At 45.1% G+C, this 20,909-nt stretch overlaps 1 protein-coding gene across 1 annotated transcript in view; it reads right to left on the bottom strand.

The window, feature by feature from the left end:
• Positions 1-5,853: 5,853 nt before the first annotated feature.
• The window catches only part of SCD5 (stearoyl-CoA desaturase 5), a gene marked incomplete at its 3' end in the record, with an annotated part of 42,829 nt that continues 27,773 nt past the window's right edge, over positions 5,854-20,909 (bottom strand). Inside the window, exons 2-5 of the mRNA XM_081021073.1 lie at positions 17,530-17,660; positions 14,632-14,837; positions 10,436-10,668; positions 5,854-6,044 (exon numbers count right to left, since the gene is read on the bottom strand). Of these exons, the coding sequence (XP_080877199.1) occupies positions 5,854-6,044; positions 10,436-10,668; positions 14,632-14,837; positions 17,530-17,660 (761 nt within the window). The remainder of the gene's footprint in view (positions 6,045-10,435; positions 10,669-14,631; positions 14,838-17,529; positions 17,661-20,909) is intronic.

The following is a 20,909-nucleotide window of genomic DNA, read 5'->3' as shown; positions in this document are numbered from 1 at the left end:
CCCAGGAAAAAGATTTATTGAAATCTATGGGATTTTGAGTAAACCGTGCTGTAAGTGTCAGGGTGTGTGGGTACACAGCTTCAAATTTTTGTGACCAATTCTGCCCCTGCCCCTGATGCGAAACACGTTTTTTTGAAACTGAGTGGCTTTTAAAACTCATGTATTGTTTCCCTAAAGACCAAGGAAGGGGAAATAGGAGACCTCCTAACAACTTTCAGCACCCTTAATTTTCCAGGACTGCAGCCTTATATTCTTATCTAGGTTCTTCTTATCACTGACAATAAATCATGGGTGGTTTTCTTTTCTTTTTTGCCGTAATTTTGTTCGATACTCTAATATTGCGATTATGGTTGAAATGAATATGGGAAGAGACGAGTGAGGGGGGTTCTTGCTGGGATCTACAAATGGCCACATTACACATCTGTGTTTCCAAAATTCCAGAAATCTGACAGGGCTGTCAATTCCATTGCAATTCATTTATCCATCAGCAGCTGTCACTGGCCACAAGGGATACTGTAGGTCTTTTTACCCTAACATGCACTGTATACAAGGAGTAAAAGTCAATCCCCAAAGCTACATCAACTGCCTTTTAAAATATATTTTGCTTGGAAATTCATAAGTACTGTACATCACATGTAGCAGAAGCATTAGCATAACTTATAACCAGCTCTTATGTTTCAATGGTCATAAAGTTGTGTGTTGTGTGTTGTTGTTTTTTTAAGGGGCAGATTAAAGTATCTACGAAATACAGAATTTTTTAAATAAAAAATGTGCATGCCTCTATAGCCTTGACGCGTTAGAATAGAAATTAAGTATCCAAACATTTAAAATGAAGCTTTATTTGGTTTTAAGACGTCATTTAGCTGTACACATTTACAAATGACAATGCATGTGTGACAACAGAATTAATCATTTAAACATACCGATTTTATTTTTTGGCCTATAAAGCATATCGATGTTAATACAAGTAACCTGCTCTTCAATAAATTAACTGCATATTCAACAACGAAACAAAGCCAAAAGAAGAAGAAGTAAAAAAATTAAACCAGAGGAGCAGTTGTCTTGCCACAAAGTGCAACTCCTTTGTTTCTTTGAATAATGACAATTTTTCACTCCTCAGCTTCAGAACTGTTTAGAAATCCTTTTGTGTGTGCCAGGTGCTTGTCATTACAGATCACGCTGCACCTTTGTCCACACTGCGAACCCCTATATGTTAGACAGAAAGCAGGGAAGGAAAAGCAGAAGTTTAAGTGTGGTCAAGAGGAAATGATGATACCCCACAGCGACCAGAGAGATGAGAAGGCCACCTATTTTCTTCTTCCCAGCTTGCCCAACCCAATATCCTGAAGCAGAACCAACATGGCGACCTCCGGATGTCATTAGACTACAGCTCCCACTATTCCTGAAAGTTGCCCATTGTGGTTAGGACTCATGGGAGCTGTAGTTCAAGAACATCTGGAGGACGCTACAATGGCTTCGCATGTGAGAGATCAGCAGTTGACGAAAACGCTCTCCCTATTGGCAGCCATGTCTTCAGCGTTATAGAACTTGGAGCAAATCAGAGACTACTCTGTTCTTCAAGTGGGGCTCACATCCCTAGCAAATATCTCAGATGCTCTGAGAACTTGGGGTCAAAATAACCTGTGTGACATGCTTCTGTGTGTGTAGCCTCTTCTCTCCACATCTCCACATCTTGAATGTGGGCACACACATCCCAATTTTATATAAATTGGTTTCATTCATTTCCCCCCAGTTCTCCTTTATATGGAGAAACAAGCATGAACCACCATTGTGTATCTCCGGATACGAGGAATACAAATGGTGACAACTAGTCAGGTGATATGTCTCTGAGGAATTTGGAATTTTCCACAAAGGAGTGAGGAAATGTTGATATAATGTTTAACATCCCTTTCTTTATATGTTTGAGTTGACTGTGCATCCAGTCCTTCTCCTTTCTTATCTGATACAGTACAAAGGACTGCAGTGTAGGACCCCCTTCCAGAAATCTGCATTACCAGTGTGAACAGGTTTACCCATGCATGTTAGGCCTCCTTTCCCTCAACTGTCACCTGGGGTAACCATTCCATTGGACTTCCTCAGCAGGAAACCTAGGAAGTGGGGCTCATTCCACCAGCTTTGCCAAAACACCAGATCTCCCAGGCACCTCCTAACCCTGAACTATGCCAGCTGGTCATTATAACTGTTTAAGAATTGGTGCCTGAATTTGATTTCCCCCTCTCTTCTCTCCTGGTTCACTTTCCCGTATGTGTCATGTGTTTTTTTAGATTGTAACTCTGTGGGGCAGGGTCTGCCTTGTTTTAATTTGATTTTATGCAATCCACTCTGAGAGCCTTTGTGGCCAAAATGTGTGGCACAAATGCTCTAAAGAAATAAATGCATAAGGGATTGGCCAATCTCCAACCCACACCAATTTTGCATGTGTATTTTAATGAGTCTGTCCTATTTAATTTTCTTATTTAGCTGTGTGTTTTTTCCACGTGGAAATCCATATTTAAATACATACTTAAATGCCCATTGTATCACAAAATATGTATTTTAATATGTATTTTATTTTAATATACACCTTTTAAAATGTGTTTAATTGAGCCAAATTGCATTTGATTGAGTCGACTGGTCTAGATCTCCCAGATTGTTTATGGATTTCTAAAAATGGATTTTGTTATACTCTTATTTTAAAAGGCACTGTTTGCATGTTTTGTTGCTGTGTTTTGCTATAGTAGTCTTGATAAACCTATACTGTATTTGATGCTTATGGTTTGTAGACCAAATAAACTGAACTCGAAGAAAATGCATTTTAAAAATGCATTTTGGTATTGTTTTTTAGCTGAGAATTGTACTGCAATATTCAGAGAAGTGTGAAACCTGGAGGCTAATTATGCTCTGATCTGTATGCTATATTGGTCTGAATACAGGCCACACTTTTCAGCTAAATCTGACTTGCATAAAACCTGAGTGTGAACCAGAAGCACAGTCTAACACATACATAACCCATGATTTAAGTAATCTCATTTTAGGGGTTTGGCCTATATTTGGGGACAGCTTATATTTGAACCAATACAGTTTACATTTGAGGGGGTTGCAGATTGAGTCAGTTTGCTTTAAACATGTGAATCAATGGAAATATCCCTCCATTTTGATTTCACATACACATTTCTTTGCACACACAGAGCTATCTATCCCTTTTCAAAATTGATTGGGAAAGCCTTCCTCAGTGGGCGAGTCCCGCATGTGCCTTTAAGCCCCCATGCCAACAAGAAACGCTAGAAAAGAAAAAAATGTTGACAGAATTACTTCAAATAAAACAATTCACTTGCGCAAACTATGCTTTTAAAGAGCAACCAGTTCCTTCATTCCACTAGAGATTACAATCTGCAGCCATATTTATTGGGCGTAGTCATGAGGACTCAGTCAAGTCAAAAGATCTACTACATTTAACTATAATATTAAATAATATGTAACTTTCCGAAACACCGTACTTAAGACAGCTAATAATTTAGGCTATATCCATCCATGATTTAATTCCACTAAAGCAGTAGTTTTCAAACTGTGTTCTGCTGGGGAACCTTGAAGACCCTCTGGGACCTATCAAGGGTTCTTCAACGTGAAGGCCAACATCGGTGGACAAGCTATATTCAGAGGCCCCTTCTTCACTCTACATTTAAAACCATATCATAATGCTTTAAACAGGCGTGGCTTCCCCTGAAAGAACCCTGGGAAATGTTGTTTAATGAGGGTGCTGAGTGTTGCTAAAGGTAAAGGTAAAGTAAAGGTAAAGGGACCCCTGACCATTAAGTCCAGTCGCAGACAACTCTGGGGTTGTGGCGCTCATCTCACTTTACCGGCAGACAGCTTCCGGGTCATGTGGCCAGCATGACTAAGCCGCTTCTGGCGAACCAGAGCAGCGCACAGAAACGCCATTTACCTTCCTGCCAGAGCGGTGCCTATTTATCTACTTGCACATTGATGTGCTTTCGAACTGCTTGGTTGGAAGGAGCAGGGACTAAGCAACGGGAGTTCACCCCATTGCGGGGATAAGAACCGCCGACCTTCTGATCAGCAAGTCCTAGGCTCTGTGGTTTAGACCACAGTGCCACCCGCGTCCCACCATTGTTAGGGGACCCCTATTCTGCTCTCAGAGCTACCTTGCCAGAGATTGTCAGAGTTACCTTGGATGTGGGACTGATTGCTGGAGTTCTGGGAGGGGAACAGGAGCTGCCCAGGATTCTTTGGGGGGAGCCACAGCTGTTAAAAGTAGTACAATACAGCTCTGAATGGATAGTGAAGATGAGGACAAAGAAAGTCTACTTACCAGTACTGATCTTCTGCCACAATGTACAGCTATAGGGGAGTGTTAGCAGCCGTCCTCCTGACAACTGCTGTTGCCACAGCTTATGAGGCTGGGGAGGAGTGGGGTGGTTATGAGTTTGGGGCTGCACGGATACATCACCCTCAATCTCACTTCACCCCACCCTTGTCCAGGTAAGCTGTAGCATCATCTGTGACCTGAGGGCAGCTGTGCAGTTCTGACCCTCTGGACCAGCCACTAACGGATGTGGCCATATTCGAAAGGTGGCACCTTTTCAATCCACAAAGAGCAACGTGGAGGCTCAGAAGGCCAGAGACTTGTTTCAGCTGAAAGCATACTTAGGTGAGGCTCTCCTGGTTAGATCTCTGGGTGATATGCAATAATATAGCCAAGGATCTCTGACTCCCAGTCATTTGACAAATAGCGACAACTAAAACAATTACGTGCAAAGATCCATCAGCAAGTTGTGCATCTTGGAGCTTTGATGGTCACCAACCAAAGAGACTTTATGCTTAAGAGTGCAAGGGATTCTGCTGTGTCTGGCCTTGCGCTAATAGCTTATCTCTTCCTTGCCTGTAAAATATGAGTACCATATTTTTCTCTCTATAAGACGCACCAGACCATAAGACGCACCTAGTTTTTGGAGGAGGAAAACAAGAAAAAAAATATTCTGAATCTCAGAAGCCAGAACAACAAGAGGGATCACTGTGCAGTGAAAGCAACGATCCCTCTTGCTGTTCTGGCTTCTGGGATAGCAGCGCAGCCTGCATTCGCTCCATAAGATGCACACACATTTCCCCTTACTTTTTAGGAGGGAAAAAGTGAGTCTTATAGAGCAAAAAATACAATATGTATTGGCAACCACCTTCAATCATGTCTGCTGGCCAGTTTTACAGTTTATGTAAGAAACTGATCTGTTCAGTAATTCAGAGGCACATTGATACTTGGGCTTGTGGAACCTGGACAATAACGTTGCAGTGTGGATTCCAGCCACTCCATTCCATTTCTCACACCAATTTATATGCTCCATCACTCAAAAGGCATTCCAAGGCCATTGAGCGTGCTCAGTCGCCACCGGGCAGTATGGGGAAGCTTCTCCCTTAAAGAAAATGCTGCAGACCTCAGGATTCCTCCAAATCTACCTCCTTCTTTTGCAAGGGAGGTGCTGTTTTGGGTACATAAACAGCAGCATTCACAGCCGGTGCACTTGAAATGCAGGAAACAAGCTAAATTTGCAAATCAAGGTCTGAAAGTCTGCTTGCCCTGGAATCCTCTGCAGCATTCAGGACTTTCTTGGAAGATGATGTGTTAATGTGTAAAGTGTTGCCTTACAATAGGAAGTTTAAAAACCACTGCATTAAAGTAGGATGGAATTAACCCAGGATTTTAATTTGGCCTATGATCAATGAAAAATACTACTTCCATCCTAAGGGGAAGATTGGGGGTAAGGAGACCCTCCACTCCAATGAAGAAACATACAAACAACACATACAGCAGCATCAATGTTCAGAGACATATTTTGTTTCTCAAAAACTGCCATCTCCAGCCCTCTCTTTGCAAGCTTGGATCATCTCCCTCGGAGCCTGCTTCCTCTCGGTGACCAAGCCCAACCAAAACATGAAGTCAATGAACCACGTGGTTGGGTTGAAGTTCAAGCCAAGCTCGCTAGCTGAATAATCAAACGGAAAGGTGTGGTGGTAATTGTGGAAGCCTTCGCCTGGAAAACAGAACCCAGAAGGAACAGAGAGTGGGGTCAAAAGGTAGAGAAGAAAAAGAAGTGGGTGGTAACCCCAATGATCAGAAGCAAAAGAAGAGAAGACCTTTAATGTGTGCTAGAAAACAGTTCATTGCAGAAACTTCCATGCTTTTTCAACATTTTGAAAATAGTACGTAGACATCGCTGGTTTCATAATAATTAGAAAGGAACTACTCCATCTTAAAATGCAGTATCTACTACATCCTGGACCCACCTAGTGGGTCCCCCATCCCCAGGTAACTCTTACAAGCCATGATGGTTAAGGGCCAAGTCTACACACAGTAGGATGAATATCTTCCTCTTGTTCACATTGTTGGGTTTGTTGGCATCCATCTGATTCGAGAGACAATGGAGTCTGCCTCCAGGGGTGAACTCAAACTGCTGTGTTGGCAGCACAGAAGTGACCTCCACAAGAAAGTAATAAAGAGACTATCTGGACAGAACTGGATAGAACTGTCTAATTAAAGCAGCAATATAAGTGATGCTTGGACCCCATTTGGAGCTTGAAGTATGGGTACCCCCAACAAAATTTAAAAATCTGGCTGCATAATTTGGAACTAATGTGATTTGGAAATGATGTGATTTGATTGGCCTGTTAATAAAAATTATTTTTTTAAAAAAAAGAAGAAGTGACCTCCCCGGGGTACCAGCCTGGGCAGTGTGTATTGAGGTCCTGAGCTGCCCAGACAACAAGACTCCCCTCTCAGCCTCATGTGTGGCACCAGCTTGGCTGCAACAGCTGAAGTTGATCCCAGACCAACCGACTCAAAAGTGCTTTGGATGCCTACTCCAGAACAATATTAGCACAGTATTAAGTTCAGCAGGAAAACCTTCAAAGTGCCCTACAACATGTCACAGCAGAAGGTTTCCAAAATCTAGCTTTTAACAGCCCATTCACCACAACCCATTGGAAAAGCACTGCTTTGGCAGAGGTGGTGGAGAAGTAAGCTTTATTTGCTGTCTTCAGTGTCCTCTCACCTATGATTGGTTGTCTTCTTCACAAAACTTGAATCTTTCGCACTTTAGCTGTTGTCTCGTCTGCATCATTCCCCAGAGGTCCCCTGAGAATCAGGGGGCCATCTGGAACTGCAGCACCAGAGAGGGTAATCAGGAGTGATCATGCTGATGAGCTTTTCCACCTCACCATTTCGCAGTGAGACCAGGGAGTCAACATGCCAACTGAAAAGTCCTTGGGACATTCAGGAATCCCTTGAATTTCATAAGCCTCTGGGAGCAGACCATTGTAATGGGTCCTCCATCCCTGCAGGGGGGAAACTGCTATTGTCAAACTGAACTCCACTTGGAAATGTTTGGTCCAGGACAGCAAGCCAACAGAAACCTCTCCCAACACCAACTCATCTAACACCCTGTTGTAAAAACCAGATTGAGGTTATGTCTTGCCATGGCTCAGTGATGTGCTAAGTCAGACCCAGCTCCACCTGGTATGCCAGCTGAGACCCTACCTGCCTGCACACTGTCTCTCCAGAGTGGTACATGCTCTGGTTATCTCTCGCTTGGACTACTGCAATGCGCTCTATGTGGGGCTACCTTTGAAGATGACTTGGAGACTACAACTAATCCAGAATGTGGCAGCTAGACTGGTGACTGGGAGCAGCCACCAGGACCAAATAACACTGGTCCTGAAGGATCTACACTGGCTCCCAGTATGTTTCTGAGCACAGCCTCTGAGCTGTGACTGCCCACAAACCACTGTTGTAAATCTATACTGTTTTCCTCTTCTCCCTGGAACCTTCTCCCAAGGACCTTCTTCTGCCAGGTCCCTAACACTCTGCCTATGTCTCACCTGCCCCATGACAACTCCAGCCTGTGTTGATGCCATACCTGAGGGACAAAACTAGGTCACACCACGTGGCCCGCCCAGCTCATCCATCCAATTTTCGGTGACAAATGCCAGATCGGCCAACCTCAGCCACCATCAAATTGTAAGCGAGTAATTCCTTATTCTGGACTGACCTTATAAGAGCGATGTCTTTTTATGGACTGAGGATAGAAGGGAAAGGAAGATAATAGCACCGTATCCGGCTTAAATGAATAGACAGCTAATTGCTGTTTTTATCAGCGTCTGCCAAGAGGGCTGAATGAACTCAGACAAAGGGGGAAAGTATGAGACGTGATCGGTAATTGAGAGCAAGGGTAGAATTATTATTAGAAGCGGTACCTGGCATTTCAAAACAATTTGAGCTGTCTTGGGGGCAGTAGCAAAAATGGGTGCTGCCAGAAAGGCAGTGAGACAAAACTCGGATGAGTGGAGACCTAGATCACCTGTAAAGCAGGAAGAGGGTGGGATGGATAAAAGATACCTTTATTTGAAGAAAAGAAGTGGTGGGCAAGAAAAGAGTGCTTAACTCTTCTCCCAACCATTCCTTGCCCCCTGCAAGCTACATCCACCTTCAGCCAGTGTGGTATAGTGGTTAAGAGCAGTGGACTCATAATCTGGTGAACCGGGTTCGTGTCTCCGCTCCTCCACATGCAGCTGGTGGGTGACCTTGGGCTAGTCACACTTCTCTGAAGTCTCTCAGCCCCACTCACCTCACAGAGTGTTTGTTGTGGGGGAGGAAGGGAAAGGAGAATGTTAGCCGCTTTGAGACTCCTTCGGGTAGTGATAAAGCAGGATATCAAATCCAAACTACTTTTCTTCTTCTTCTTCTTCTTCTTCTTCTTCTTCTTCTTCTTCTTCTTCCCAGATCCAAATTGGACCCACCTCACTTTTCAGCTCTTCAGTTGAGACCCTCACCCCAAAACTAGCTCTGTCCTGAATCACTCTTGGGTCATGCAGCAGAGGAGCTTCATTGATCCATTCTCCTTATAAATCATTCCCAAGACGGGAAGATCAACAGCAGCAGTCGCATTCGCTTCCCTCCGCTGCCTCCTTCCTTTGCTTTTTATTCTATTATGGGGTGGAGAGAGACCATTTCAACCACCGTGAGTCTTTATTTTAGTCCAAGTGAAATGAAAGCTTATGCCGCAATCGTCTTTCAAGGCGCCACGGATCTTTGTTGCCTTTCATGGTCACAAGCCGTTAATTCCACTGACCTTCCCGTTGCATCTGTGACCTTGAGATCCGAGACAGAATGTGCACGAAGGCAGCGTCGCATCCCCAGTGGCTTCTGGATGCTGCCATTTTGCATTTTTTATTTATGTCCTTTCATTCTCTTAATGTAGTGCCTGGCCTACATAAACGCCAGCAAGGGCATTCGTTGGCTGGTGGTGGCATATTTGGCCCAATAGAATGTGCAGCTGAATGAACCATTGGGAGGACTGCTGGTGCTATTGAGTCCAGTAGCACTGCAAGAATAAATTAAGGGGCATAACGGGCACCAGGGTGCATCTGCATTTGTTGGCATCCGTCTGTATCGAAGGACAATGGAGTCCGCTTCTGGGGGTGAAGCCAAACTGCTGGAGAATCACAATAACTCTTGCTCCTGCCTCATATGTTGTTTTTGCTGCGTTAGTGGTACCAAAGTGACCTCTCTGGGGTGCAAGCCTGGGCAGTGTGTTTGGAAGACCTGGGATGCCCAGATGACGAGACTCACAGATGTGATCCAAAGGAAAGCAGAGCAATGTGTTTGGCTGCAGGAGTTGCCAGAAGGAGGTGCGCAAGGTGCCATCCAACTGTCTCTAAGCGTGGAGACTGCAGAATGCCAGTTTGCTTAAGATGGAGCTCTACTGGCTGGATGGATTACTGCAGTGCTAAACCATTGCACGATACCACTATCTAATGCTAGATTAATAGCTGAGTTTCTAAATCTAGCATTAGATAGTGGTATCGTGCAATGGTTTAGCAGTGCAGTAACCCAGTCAGCCAGTAGAGCCCCATCTTAACCAAACTGGCATTCTGCGGTCTCCATGCTCCAGACATTAGGGTAACATTTGAAGGCAGCTGTATTTCATCCACCTCCTGAAATGGTTGTGGAGCCAGTACTAACGAGGACAGAGCTCCCCATTGCCTTTGCAATTCCCAGTAAGCCATGAAACACGGTGAAAACAGTCAGGTCTGGAACCTGAATCTCTGAAGGCCCTCAAACAAAACCACCCAAAAAACTGTCTTGGGAGAAGGAAACAAGTTCAACATGAAGTAAGGTGTTCATATAGTTGCTTAATCAACTTAAGAGTAACTTCTAGAGAAGTTTGGAAGAAAACAAACCAAATGCCATCATTACAAATCAGGGGTGAGGAACCTGTGGCTTTCTAGATGTTGTTGGAGGACAATTCCCACCATCCCTGACCACTAGGAATGCTTGCTGGGGCTGATGGAGTCCCGCAACATCTGGAGGGCTATAAGTTCCCCATCCCTGTTCCAAATGTCTCTGGAGACTGTTTTTGGTACTCACCAATAGCTCCTATGGTGACAAAGGGGTTCTGCCGAGGATTGATGTTCTTGTTGTACGGCCGATTGCCATACATGTGAGCAGCGCTATTGACCAGCCAAGAAACATTGAGAGAGATGGTGTAACGCAGAACTGAAGCAAGGAAGTACGAATTCCACAAGCTCTCCCCCCAGAAGTACCAAGGCACGATAGTAGGAATGACGAAACACATCAGCACGACCGAAACCTTATAGTGCCTGCGGAGAAAGGAAAGCAGTGACAGGTCTATGGCTGCATCGCACGAGGGGGAAAGGTCTACGCTGCTGAAGGCCAAGTCAGACAAGTGAGAACAGAAGGTAACAGAAGCCAAATTAGTAAACCATAGGCTGCAGTATATATTTCATGTAAAGCCAAAGAATGGGAGACAAACTTACTTTTTGTCTCATGAAAATCCTGGGAAATGCTGTCAAATATTATTTTATTTTTATTATTCCTGCATTGCAGGGGGTTTGGCCCAGATGATCCTTGTGATCCCATCCAGCTCTACAATTCTATGATTCTATATGGCAACAAATTTCCAGATTCTGAAAATTCTGATTCCAATTGCCATTTCGATCCCTAGCCTCCTGCATAAAAACCACTGAAGTTTATAAATTCCAGTGGTGAAGTGTCAGGAAAATGTTTATATTCTACCCATCAGCCAAGTTCTCTTGAGAGTTTGCAGTGGTTTGCCCAGTTGGATTTGTGACGTTCTCACTTTTAATTCCCAGTTCACATCCATTCATTTGCTTCAGTGATGACTGTTATTATGACCGTTATTATTTATTGAATCTGTATACCAGCCTTCATCCAAAGATCACAGGGTGCTTCACAACATAAAAAGACAACCTGAGATCACAAAATACATCATAAAAACAAGAACAAAAACAAACCTAGAACCCCCACAAACACATTTAAAATGACATAGAATGTTAAACAGGGATGCGGGTGGCGCTGTGGGTTAAACCACAGAGCTTAGGACTTGCCGATCAGAAGGTCGGCAGCTCGAATCCCTGCGACGGGGTGAGCTCCCGTTGCTCGGTCCCTACTCCTGCCAACCTAGCAGTTCAAAAGCACGTCAAAGTGCAAGTAGATAAATAGGTAGCGCTCCGGCGGGAAGGTAAACGGCGTTTCTGTGCGCTGCTCTGGTTCGCGAGAAGCGGCTTAGTCATGCTGGCCACATGACCCGGAAGCTGTACCCCAGCTCCCTCGGCCAGTAAAGTGAGATGAGCACCACAACCCCAGAGTCGGCCACGACTGGACCTAATGATCAGGGGTCCCTTTCCCTTTACCTGGAATGTTAACCAGCCAAATGACTAGTTAAAGAGAAACGTTTTCGTATGGCGCCTAATGCTGTTGAATCCCTTGGTGGTTCCCCCATCTGGTTCCTCCCACCATTCCTCTGTGTCCAACCAGTCCATGACAGCTAAACACTGGCTCAACCCATATAGAACCTTTGCCAGAAGTCTTGGACTACAAATCCCATCAGCGCCAGCCAGCATGCACTCATCTCCCATCAGCGCCAGCCAGCAGGTTGGCCGGCAAAGGCTGTATTAGGAGATGTCCAACACCATACTTCACTTCCCATGCGTGTTACCCCCACTGACCCCACTCCCTGCAACCCAAACAACCGCAGAACCTTTGTGTCTCTCCATAATGCTGTTTGCTGCACACAACCATTTGGAATGGGGTTCGTTGCAGTCCCAGAATTTCTGCTGATTTTGAAATTCTGCAGTCCCAGAATTTCTGCTGATGCAACATCAGGCATAGCAATTGTTGTTTGCCAGAATTAGTGTCAATGAGGGCAGATTCCTTCCTCATTAATGCAAATGCTTAGAGTGCATTGCCAAAAAGAAAAAGGAAAGGAAAAGTAATTCTGCAGTGGAAAGACTCACAAGCTCCCAACTCCCCAATGAATTTCTTTAAGCCTTTGTAGATCTGTCCTTTCACTGGAAGGACAGATCGTGAAGCTGAGGCTCCAATACTTTGGCCACCTCATGAGAAGAGAAGACTCCCTGGAAAAGACCCTGATGTTGGGGAAGATGGAGGGCACAAGGAGAAGGGGACGACAGAGGACGAGATGGTTGGACAGTGTTCTCGAAGCTACCAGCATGAGTTTGACCAAACTGTGGGAGGCAGTGGAAGACAGGAGTGCCTGGCGTGCTCTGGTCCATGGGGTCACAAAGAGTCAGACACAACTAAACGACTAAACAACAACAAAAATTGAATTTTGAATAAATGTGCAGCGAATTTTCATTTCTCAATAAAATTTATGTACCGCCCTTCATTTGCTGATCATGGGGTGGTTTGCCGTATAAAATGGTTACTGTTTTGAATTTTATTGTGTTATTGTCTTCCTTACTGGAGGAAACTGCTGTTCTGAAGAGTGCTTTTTTTGTCCGCCTGTCCCCAAATTTGGGAACTACTGTTTACAGAGACTTGCAGTGGCTCTCAGGGGTTTTGGACAAGGGAGATTTCCAGACCCACCTGGAGATGTTGAGAATTGAACCCTGGGACCTTTTGCATGCAAAGCCGATGCTCTACTGGTGAGCTCCAACCCTTATCCTGAAAGATTTGTGCATCCTGGTCTGGCATGCGACATCTCTTGAAGTTAGGGTTGGGCTGTCAGCTTGCCAGCCAAATGCTCCATGTAAAACCCACAGTAAATTCAGCAGCGCATCATAATAATCACACAAATCACATTTGCAGGCTCAGGTCACATAATTCCTTGCCCTTGCAGATCTGCATTTCTGACAAAAATAATAATCTGTGCAACTGTACAAGCCCTTAGCAAAGCAGAGGTGGTTGTATTGGTTTCGTCAAGGCTGTTAAATGCTAAGGGTTGTAGCCAATGCTATAGGTAGGCCTACTCGACGCAGACCCACTGAAATCAACAGACATTATTTCAGTGGGTTAATCTGAGTAAAACTTAACCGGAAACAACATTGAACAGTTTCAGTGTCTGGGTTGTGGCTAACTAAGTTTCACTCATAGATAGGGTTGCCATATTTCAAAAAGTGAAATTCCGTTGAGCCTTTTTGGGACACTATTTTCGGGAAATTCTGGACATATGGCAGCCCTACTCATAGACCTGCTAAAATGAATGAACTGATCTATTGGTCTACTACCCCTAGTATCTCAAGATTTGTCATGAGAGCGCTTGGACTAAAATTGTCAGCCAAAAGCTTTACTTTTCTGGTTTATCACCAAAACAGTTATTAACACTGGGCCTCATTAAAGCAAATAATTTAATTCAACAGTGCCTATATGATATCAAGCGACAGAATAATCTGGCCACAATAAGGAAATTTTGTCCATGGTATGATTCTTCTCCACCTGGTCATTTTGACACTTTGGCACCTTGTTTGCAAAATTTAACAATTCCAAAGTACAGATGCGCTTTCACTTTCGCAAGATTGAATATACTGTCCTCAGCTGTACTTGAGGGTCGATTTCAATAAATTCCACTGCGGAGACGGCAGTATTGAGTCAGTGGCTCATGTGCTTCTGGCTTGCACTCTTTATAAAGATTTGAGGTTATTACTCCTCTATTATTGTCCATGCCGGGTTGCTCAGCCATTGCTACTGTGTCCTTTCTTTTAGCAGAGAAAGATGATCAGGGGACAGCAAAAACTGCAAGGTTTTTAGCGGGGGCAATTAGAATAAGATCTGTTATTTGATTATTGATGTAAACCCCCCAACTGTATTTTATATAGTTAAGTTTTTACCTCTATCTTCAGTACATTTTATTTTATTTTACTGCTATGGCTAGTGGCTGAAGCAAATAAAGATTCTTCTTCTGAATGAACTAAATTTTGCAATGTCTGTTAACTTCAATGTGTGTACAGTCGTACCTTGGAAGTCGAACGGAATCCGTTCCGGAAGTACGTTTGACTTCCAAAATGTTCGGAAACCAAGGCGCAGCTTCTGATTGGCTGCAGGAAGCTCCTGCAGCCAATCAGAAGCCACGGAAGCCCAGTCAGACATTTGGGTTCCAAAGAATGTTCACAAACAGGAACACTCACTTCTGGGTTTGCAGAGTTCGAGAGCCAAAATGTCCGAGTACAAAGGCGTTTGGGATCCAAGGTATGACTGTATTCTGAGTAGGATTAGCCGTGGATACAACCCTCTGTCTTCTCCTCTTGCTAAGGTCTTTCCCCCTGTGCTCCCATCTCACTCACTTTCTTTGAAACATGACAACAGGGTCGTCCAGCAGGTCACTGAAGTCCAGCTTCCTTCCTTTCTCTATGACATCTCGATGCTTCCGGACAAAGAGCCAGCCAATGTGGGCGAAGAAAAAGCCGCGCTGGGCATTGTGGGGGTCGGCATCCGTCTCCGAGTACTTGTGGTGGACTCGGTGGTCTCGGGCCCATTCGAAAATATCATTCTGCATGGGGGACGGCAGGAGGGTTTAAGTGATTTGAGTTTAGCTTCGCAGGCACATAGTTTCAAACACAAGCACAGTTTGCCATAGCAGGAAAAACAACTGTTTGTGTCAAATGATATCACACAGAGCGGCTTGCTTTCCCTCCACCCAATTCAGTCATTACTTGACCTTTTAGGGATTATTATTTTTACTGATTATAGTTTAGAAATTATTTATTGTAACTGTTAAGAGCAAACTTCTGCTTAATTATTATTTGCTGGCATTTAATTTTATTGTGTACTATTATATTGTAATGGATTGTTGAACATTGCTTCATCTGATACAAGTTCCTTATTTTAAAGCTTTGTTTATTATTACATTTTTGTACTGGATAAGATTGCTATAAGGAGAGCAATCTTTATTGTTTCTTCAGTTTGTAAACTGCCTTGTGTATAGCAATTCGGAAAGGCAGTATACAAACGAAAAGTGAAATAAAAAAATGTAATGAAATTGTTGGGGAAGAGTGATTTTCAGGAGAAATGTGGTAAGTGCAGGGCCCCTCCATCATCGCTCCATTTCAAACAACCCCTTGCCTTTGGCATACCTTCCAAGTGCCCCAATTTAACCGGGACAGCCACACTTTTCTTAAAAGGTGCCCCTGGCTCTGCCTTTGTCCCGGGGTGCCCTGATTTCACACCACCTGCGGACAAGGGCCATGGAAGCAGCTCCTGCAGTGGCATTGTGTCAGGGGCTGGACTGAGGAGGAATGGTTGGAGCCACCCCCCCTTTTTTTCTGAACCTTCCCAAGGACAGGAGGACAGTATTGATGTAGAACAGTGGTTTGCAGAGGGGCATAGTCCAGAGGGGAAAATACTGGGTGAGGAACAGCTAGAAGAGGTAACACGAGAGAATGAGCGGGGATATTCAGTGTCTTTGGACAGCATTCCTGACACTCCCCCTTCGCCCAAGACTAGAAGGGCTTGGAAAGTGTGAAGAACAGAAAGCGCAACGGCAAGGAGCTCAGATTACCCAACACAGGAGTGACGTAGTTTAATGGGGACGGAGGGGGTAAACCTTTTACTGGGAGTAACGCCATTTTTTAAGAGAGAGAGATGCATTCTTTTGTCTCTTACTGTGATAATTAAAGAACTTATTGGGTAAGAATGCTCCTTTCGTTGGATCTGCTTATTTATTGCCACCAGGGGAGGGATTAATTTCCCTGAAGTCTGACACATTGTGAAGGAGAGCATCCCAACCTTTGGGAAGGAGGCGCGAGGCTCTGGCAAAATCCTGAGCTCTCCTGCCTCCTTCCCAAAGCCAGCAAACACTTGCCCAGCTTTCACTCCCTGTCAGAGCATTGTGCCTCCTTTCCTAAGCTGGGCAGAAGCTTCCCAGGCTTTGGAAAGGAGGCACGAGGCCCATGTCCTGATTTTTATCAGCAGAATCCTGGAGCATATGTTATGGGGAAGGGCTGTGGCCCAGGGACAGAGCATCTGTCTTGCATGAAGAAGGTTCAGTCCCCTTCATCTCCAGGTAGGGCAGGAAGAGATCCCTGTCTGAAAACCTGGAGAGTGGAGTGCCTGTCAGTGGAGACAATGTTGAACTAGATGGATCACTGGCCTGATGTGATAAAATCCCCTCTGCTTTGCATCAACCCTAGCTCTAGTTAACTCCCGCTTGGACTACTGCAATGTGCTCTACGTGGGGCTACCTTTGAAGGTGACCCGGAAACTGCAATTAATCCAGAATGCGGCAGCTAGACTGGTGACTGGGAGCGGCTGCCAAGACCATAAAACACCGGTCCTGAAAGACCTACATTGGCTCCCAGTATGTTTCCAAGCACAATCCCAAGTGTTGGTGTTGACCTTTAAAGCCCTAAACGGCCTTGGCCCAGTATGCCTGAAGGAGCGTCTCCACCCCCATCGTTCCGCTCGGACACTGAGGTCCAGCGCCAAGGGCCTTCTGGCACTTCCCTCACTGCGAGAAGCTAAGCTGCAGGGAACCAGACAGAGGGCCTTCTCGGTAGTGGCGCCTGCCCTGTGGAACGCCCTTCCATCAGATATCAAAGAGAAAAACAACTACCTGACATTCAGAAGACATCTTAAGGCAGCCCTGTTCAGGGAAGTTTTTAATGTGTGACATTTTAATGTATTTTTAATCTTTGTTGGAAGCTGCCCAGAGTGGCTGGGGAAACCCAGCCAGATGGGCAGGGTACAAATAATAAATTACTATTACTATTACCAACCGCTTTGCTTCCATTACCCAAGCGTCTGCATGCAGAGTTTTGTTCATCTTGAGGATGAATGAGGAGTTCCTCTTGCAAAGGAATCTACACCCATTGAGCAGCCTGTCATCAGTGGAGAAATGAAATTGTAGGCATGCATGGGCAGTAGCTAGAGCAGGGGTCAGCAACCCGCGGCTCCGGAGCCGCATGTGGTTCTTTTACACCTTTGCCGTGGCTCCGGGGCAGATACTAGCGAGGGGAGGAGGCGCACTGTGTGCCCCGACACTCCCCACTGTTTTAAATGTTGCAATGGTTTTGCGGCTCCCAGTTGTTTTTTCTTCGGTCCAAGTGGCTCTTTTTGTCTTAAAAGTTGCAGACCCCTGAGCTAGAGGGATTTGATATCCCGCTTTATCACTACCCTAAGGATTCTCAAAGCAGCTAACATTCTCCTTTCCCTTCCTCCTCCACAACAAACACTCTGTTGCTCACCTGAAAGGCCATTGAATTTGCTACAGCCAGGAATATCCGCAATGGTAGCTTGGCTTTGTAAGATCTGTGACTCCACAGGCGATGGGCCCCTGCTGTCACTCCCAGGGCGGTCACAAAGAAACACAGGTATGCTGCAAAACATAAAGGAGAAACAGGGGGAGGGGGAAGAGAAAGAAATAAAGTGTAAATACCAGGCAATTGCATCTGTTATTGTTCCTTGTTAAAACATAGCTCAGACTCTCCTAGGTGTTGCTGTTGGCGGGCTATATTTTTCTAATTACATACCCTCCAAGTGTCCTGTTTTTCAGGGACAGTCCCAGAATTACAAAAGGCACCCCAGCTTCTGATTTTATCCCAGAATTCCCTATTTCCCGCCAGTGCTGCTGCTGAGCTCGAGGAGGATGAGCCAGCGCTTGTCCTGAGCAACGATGGTGATGGTGGCCTCATCCTGTTGCCTCTCCATGGCCACTGCTCCTTGGGCAGCTCATAGCAGCTGCTGGAGAATAAGCAAGAGGGAGATTCTAGGAAAGAGGTACACTTTAGAATTCGCTGGAAAGGCACATGTTAAAGGTTTAACAACCTATAAATTGATGGGGTTTTTCGCTGCATGGTTTGCCATGTTAAATCTCTGCTGGGATTCCCTCATCAAAGAGTCCTAAATTGGGAGCTTTCAAGATTCCAACACAATATACCTGCTGTGCCTTGACCTCCCACTCTGATTGTGTACTGTATTGATTAGAACACTATAGGTTTCGGGCAAAAACCATAACCCAAGTTTGTGTCCTTTATCACTCTAATGTAACCCTCCAAATGCAATATGTGTGCCTGGAAACACAATTCTGGCCTGTTTCCCCAGCATCCCATTCCCCAGCACTTCCCAAGCGACTGGCAGAAGAAGAAGAAGAAGCGTTTGGATTTGATATCCCGCTTTATCACTACCCTAGGGAGTCTCAAAGTGGCTAACATTCTCCTTTCCCTTCCTCCCCCACAACAAACACTCTCTGAGGTAAGTGGGGCTGAGAGACTTCAAAGAAGTGTGACTAGCCCAAGGTCACCCAGCAGCTGCATGTGGAGGAGCGGAGACGCGAACCCGGTTCCCCAGATTACGAGTCCACCGCTCTTAACCACTACACCACACTGGCAGGTGACAGTACTAAACTCCGCCTATTCCCAAAGACCCTCTCTGCCTTTGATGGACCATAATCTCTTCTCCCCGTGTCTCATCTGACTGAAATTTACAAGGAACACCTTCTGTTCTGCCCTGTCCTCCAGAACTGCAAAAGACTCCTTTGAAGATGTCAGAATCTTTTGAAGATGAAGCTGTCTCCAGCTTCTTATTCCCCATGTCTCTTCAGGGGGGCTTATCTTCTCCCCCCACTAAGATACTGCTCTGTGCTTCACCATAACCATATCCCTCCTGTTGCTTTTATATCACTTTGAGCATAGCAGCACTAATACTGCCAAGAGAAAGCCAGCTGTGCTCCCACGTTCTGGGCGCCAACAGAAAGGCTTTCATCCGTGCTCCGTTTTGAGATATGTCAATTTTGCTCATCATGTGTGGAAGCGGGAACAAGGAAGCATCATCCAAACAGATTGCAGTCCCTGAAGGAGTCTCTGCCTTGAAGATTGCACCAAACGAGGTGCATTGTTCTCAAAAGCTGTAAACATAAACAGCGACAATCGAAAGAATCCTTTGCCGACCTGGTGCCTGTGAGATGTTTTGGACCACAACTCCCACTCGGCACCAGCCAGTACAACTTGATGGGAGTTGTAGTTCAAAACATCTGGCCAGCACCAGGTTAGCAACAACGGCTGGTTTAAAATTCTGCCTCCAACCGCGCCCCTTTGTGCAACTGCCAGTTGAATTTCTTGTGAAGGATTTCCTGTGCAGATGAAAACACAATTGAAATCAAAACATAATTTTGGGTTTCGGAACTTGGGTACCAAAAGTATCTAAGTTTAAAAGGTGAGAGAGAGAGAGAGAGAGAGAGAGAGAGAGAGAGAGAGAGAGAGAGCTGTCAATTGTGAATGGCGTCTTTAAATGGAATTTAAACCTTTTTAATATATATTTCAGGCTGCTTTTTTCCTAATTTACCCCCTTGTTTTACGGAGCTTAATTTGGAGAGCTGTTTTGGAATGCAGCTACATTTCTAAACTGGTCCATGTTTCAACATGTGTTCTGTAGGGCTGCCATATAAATATTCTCATTTTAAACACTGTTTTGAATTGTTTTACATAAGCTGCCTTACATACAAAGAGAGAGAGAGAGAGCAGTTTACAAGTAAGTTTATCAGAAGGGGCCATCTTTCAACGGTAGGCACAGGTTCTGTCCCTAGTGTCTCCAGCTAAAAAGATCAGGTAGCACATGAAATAAAAGGCCTCGTATCATATGGCTGAAGAGTCACAGCCATATCATATTCCTGGAAGGGTCATAGCTCAAAGGTAGATCACATTCTGTGTCGAGTCTCCGACACCTCCAGCTGGGCTTGGAAGAGGATCCTGCCTGAATTCCTGCAGAACCACTGAACAATACTGCGCTAGATGGATCCATCTTCTGATTCAGTGTAAGACTGCTTCCCATGTTCACTGCCAGTCAGAACAGGCAGTACTGGGCCAGATCAGCAGTGGAGAACTTGTCGTCCTCCAGATGTCACTGGTTGGCATTCCCATCAACCCTGACCCTTGGCCATACTGGGTGGAGCTGATGGTGTTGAACAGCTTCTGGGAGGTGACCAGTTCCAGATGGGGTTGCCATGTTTTTGCTTGTGGTTGTTGTTTAGTCGTTTAGTTGTGTCTGACTCTTCGTGACCCCATGGACCAGAACACGTCAGGCACTTCTGTCTTCCACTGCCTCCCGCAGTTTGGTCAAACTCATGCTGGTAGCTTCGAGAACACTGTCCAACCATCTCGTCCTCTGTCGTCCCCTTCTCCTTGTGCCCTCCATCTTTCCCAACATCAGGGTCTTTTCCAGGGAGTCTTCTCTTCTCACCAGGTGGCCAAAGTACTGGAGCTTCACGATCTGTCCTTCCAGTGAGCACTCAGGGCTGATTTCCTTCAGAATGAAGAGGTTTGATCTTCTTGCAGTCCATGGGACTCTCAAGAGTCTCCTCCAGCACCATAATTCAAAAGCATCAATTCTTCGGCAATCAGCCTTCTTTATGGTCCAGCTCTCACTTCTATACATCACTACTGGGAAAACCATAGCATTAACTATACGGGCCTTTGTTGGCAAGGTGATGTCTCTGCTTTTTAAGATGTTGTCTTGGTTTGTTTTTGCTAATAAAGAGTTAACTCCAACTTCAGACTGTGTGATTAACTGACAGGCTCACTCTGTGACACCTTACTAGTTACAGATCAAGACTGTTGCTATTTGCATAGCC

This window comes from Podarcis pityusensis (genome assembly GCF_964106645.2).
Source record: "Podarcis pityusensis genome assembly, chromosome: 9".
NCBI classification, from domain to species: Eukaryota; Metazoa; Chordata; class Lepidosauria; order Squamata; family Lacertidae; genus Podarcis; species Podarcis pityusensis.
Note: the sequence above shows the minus strand (reverse complement) of the source record. Positions and strands in the feature narration are given on the sequence as shown.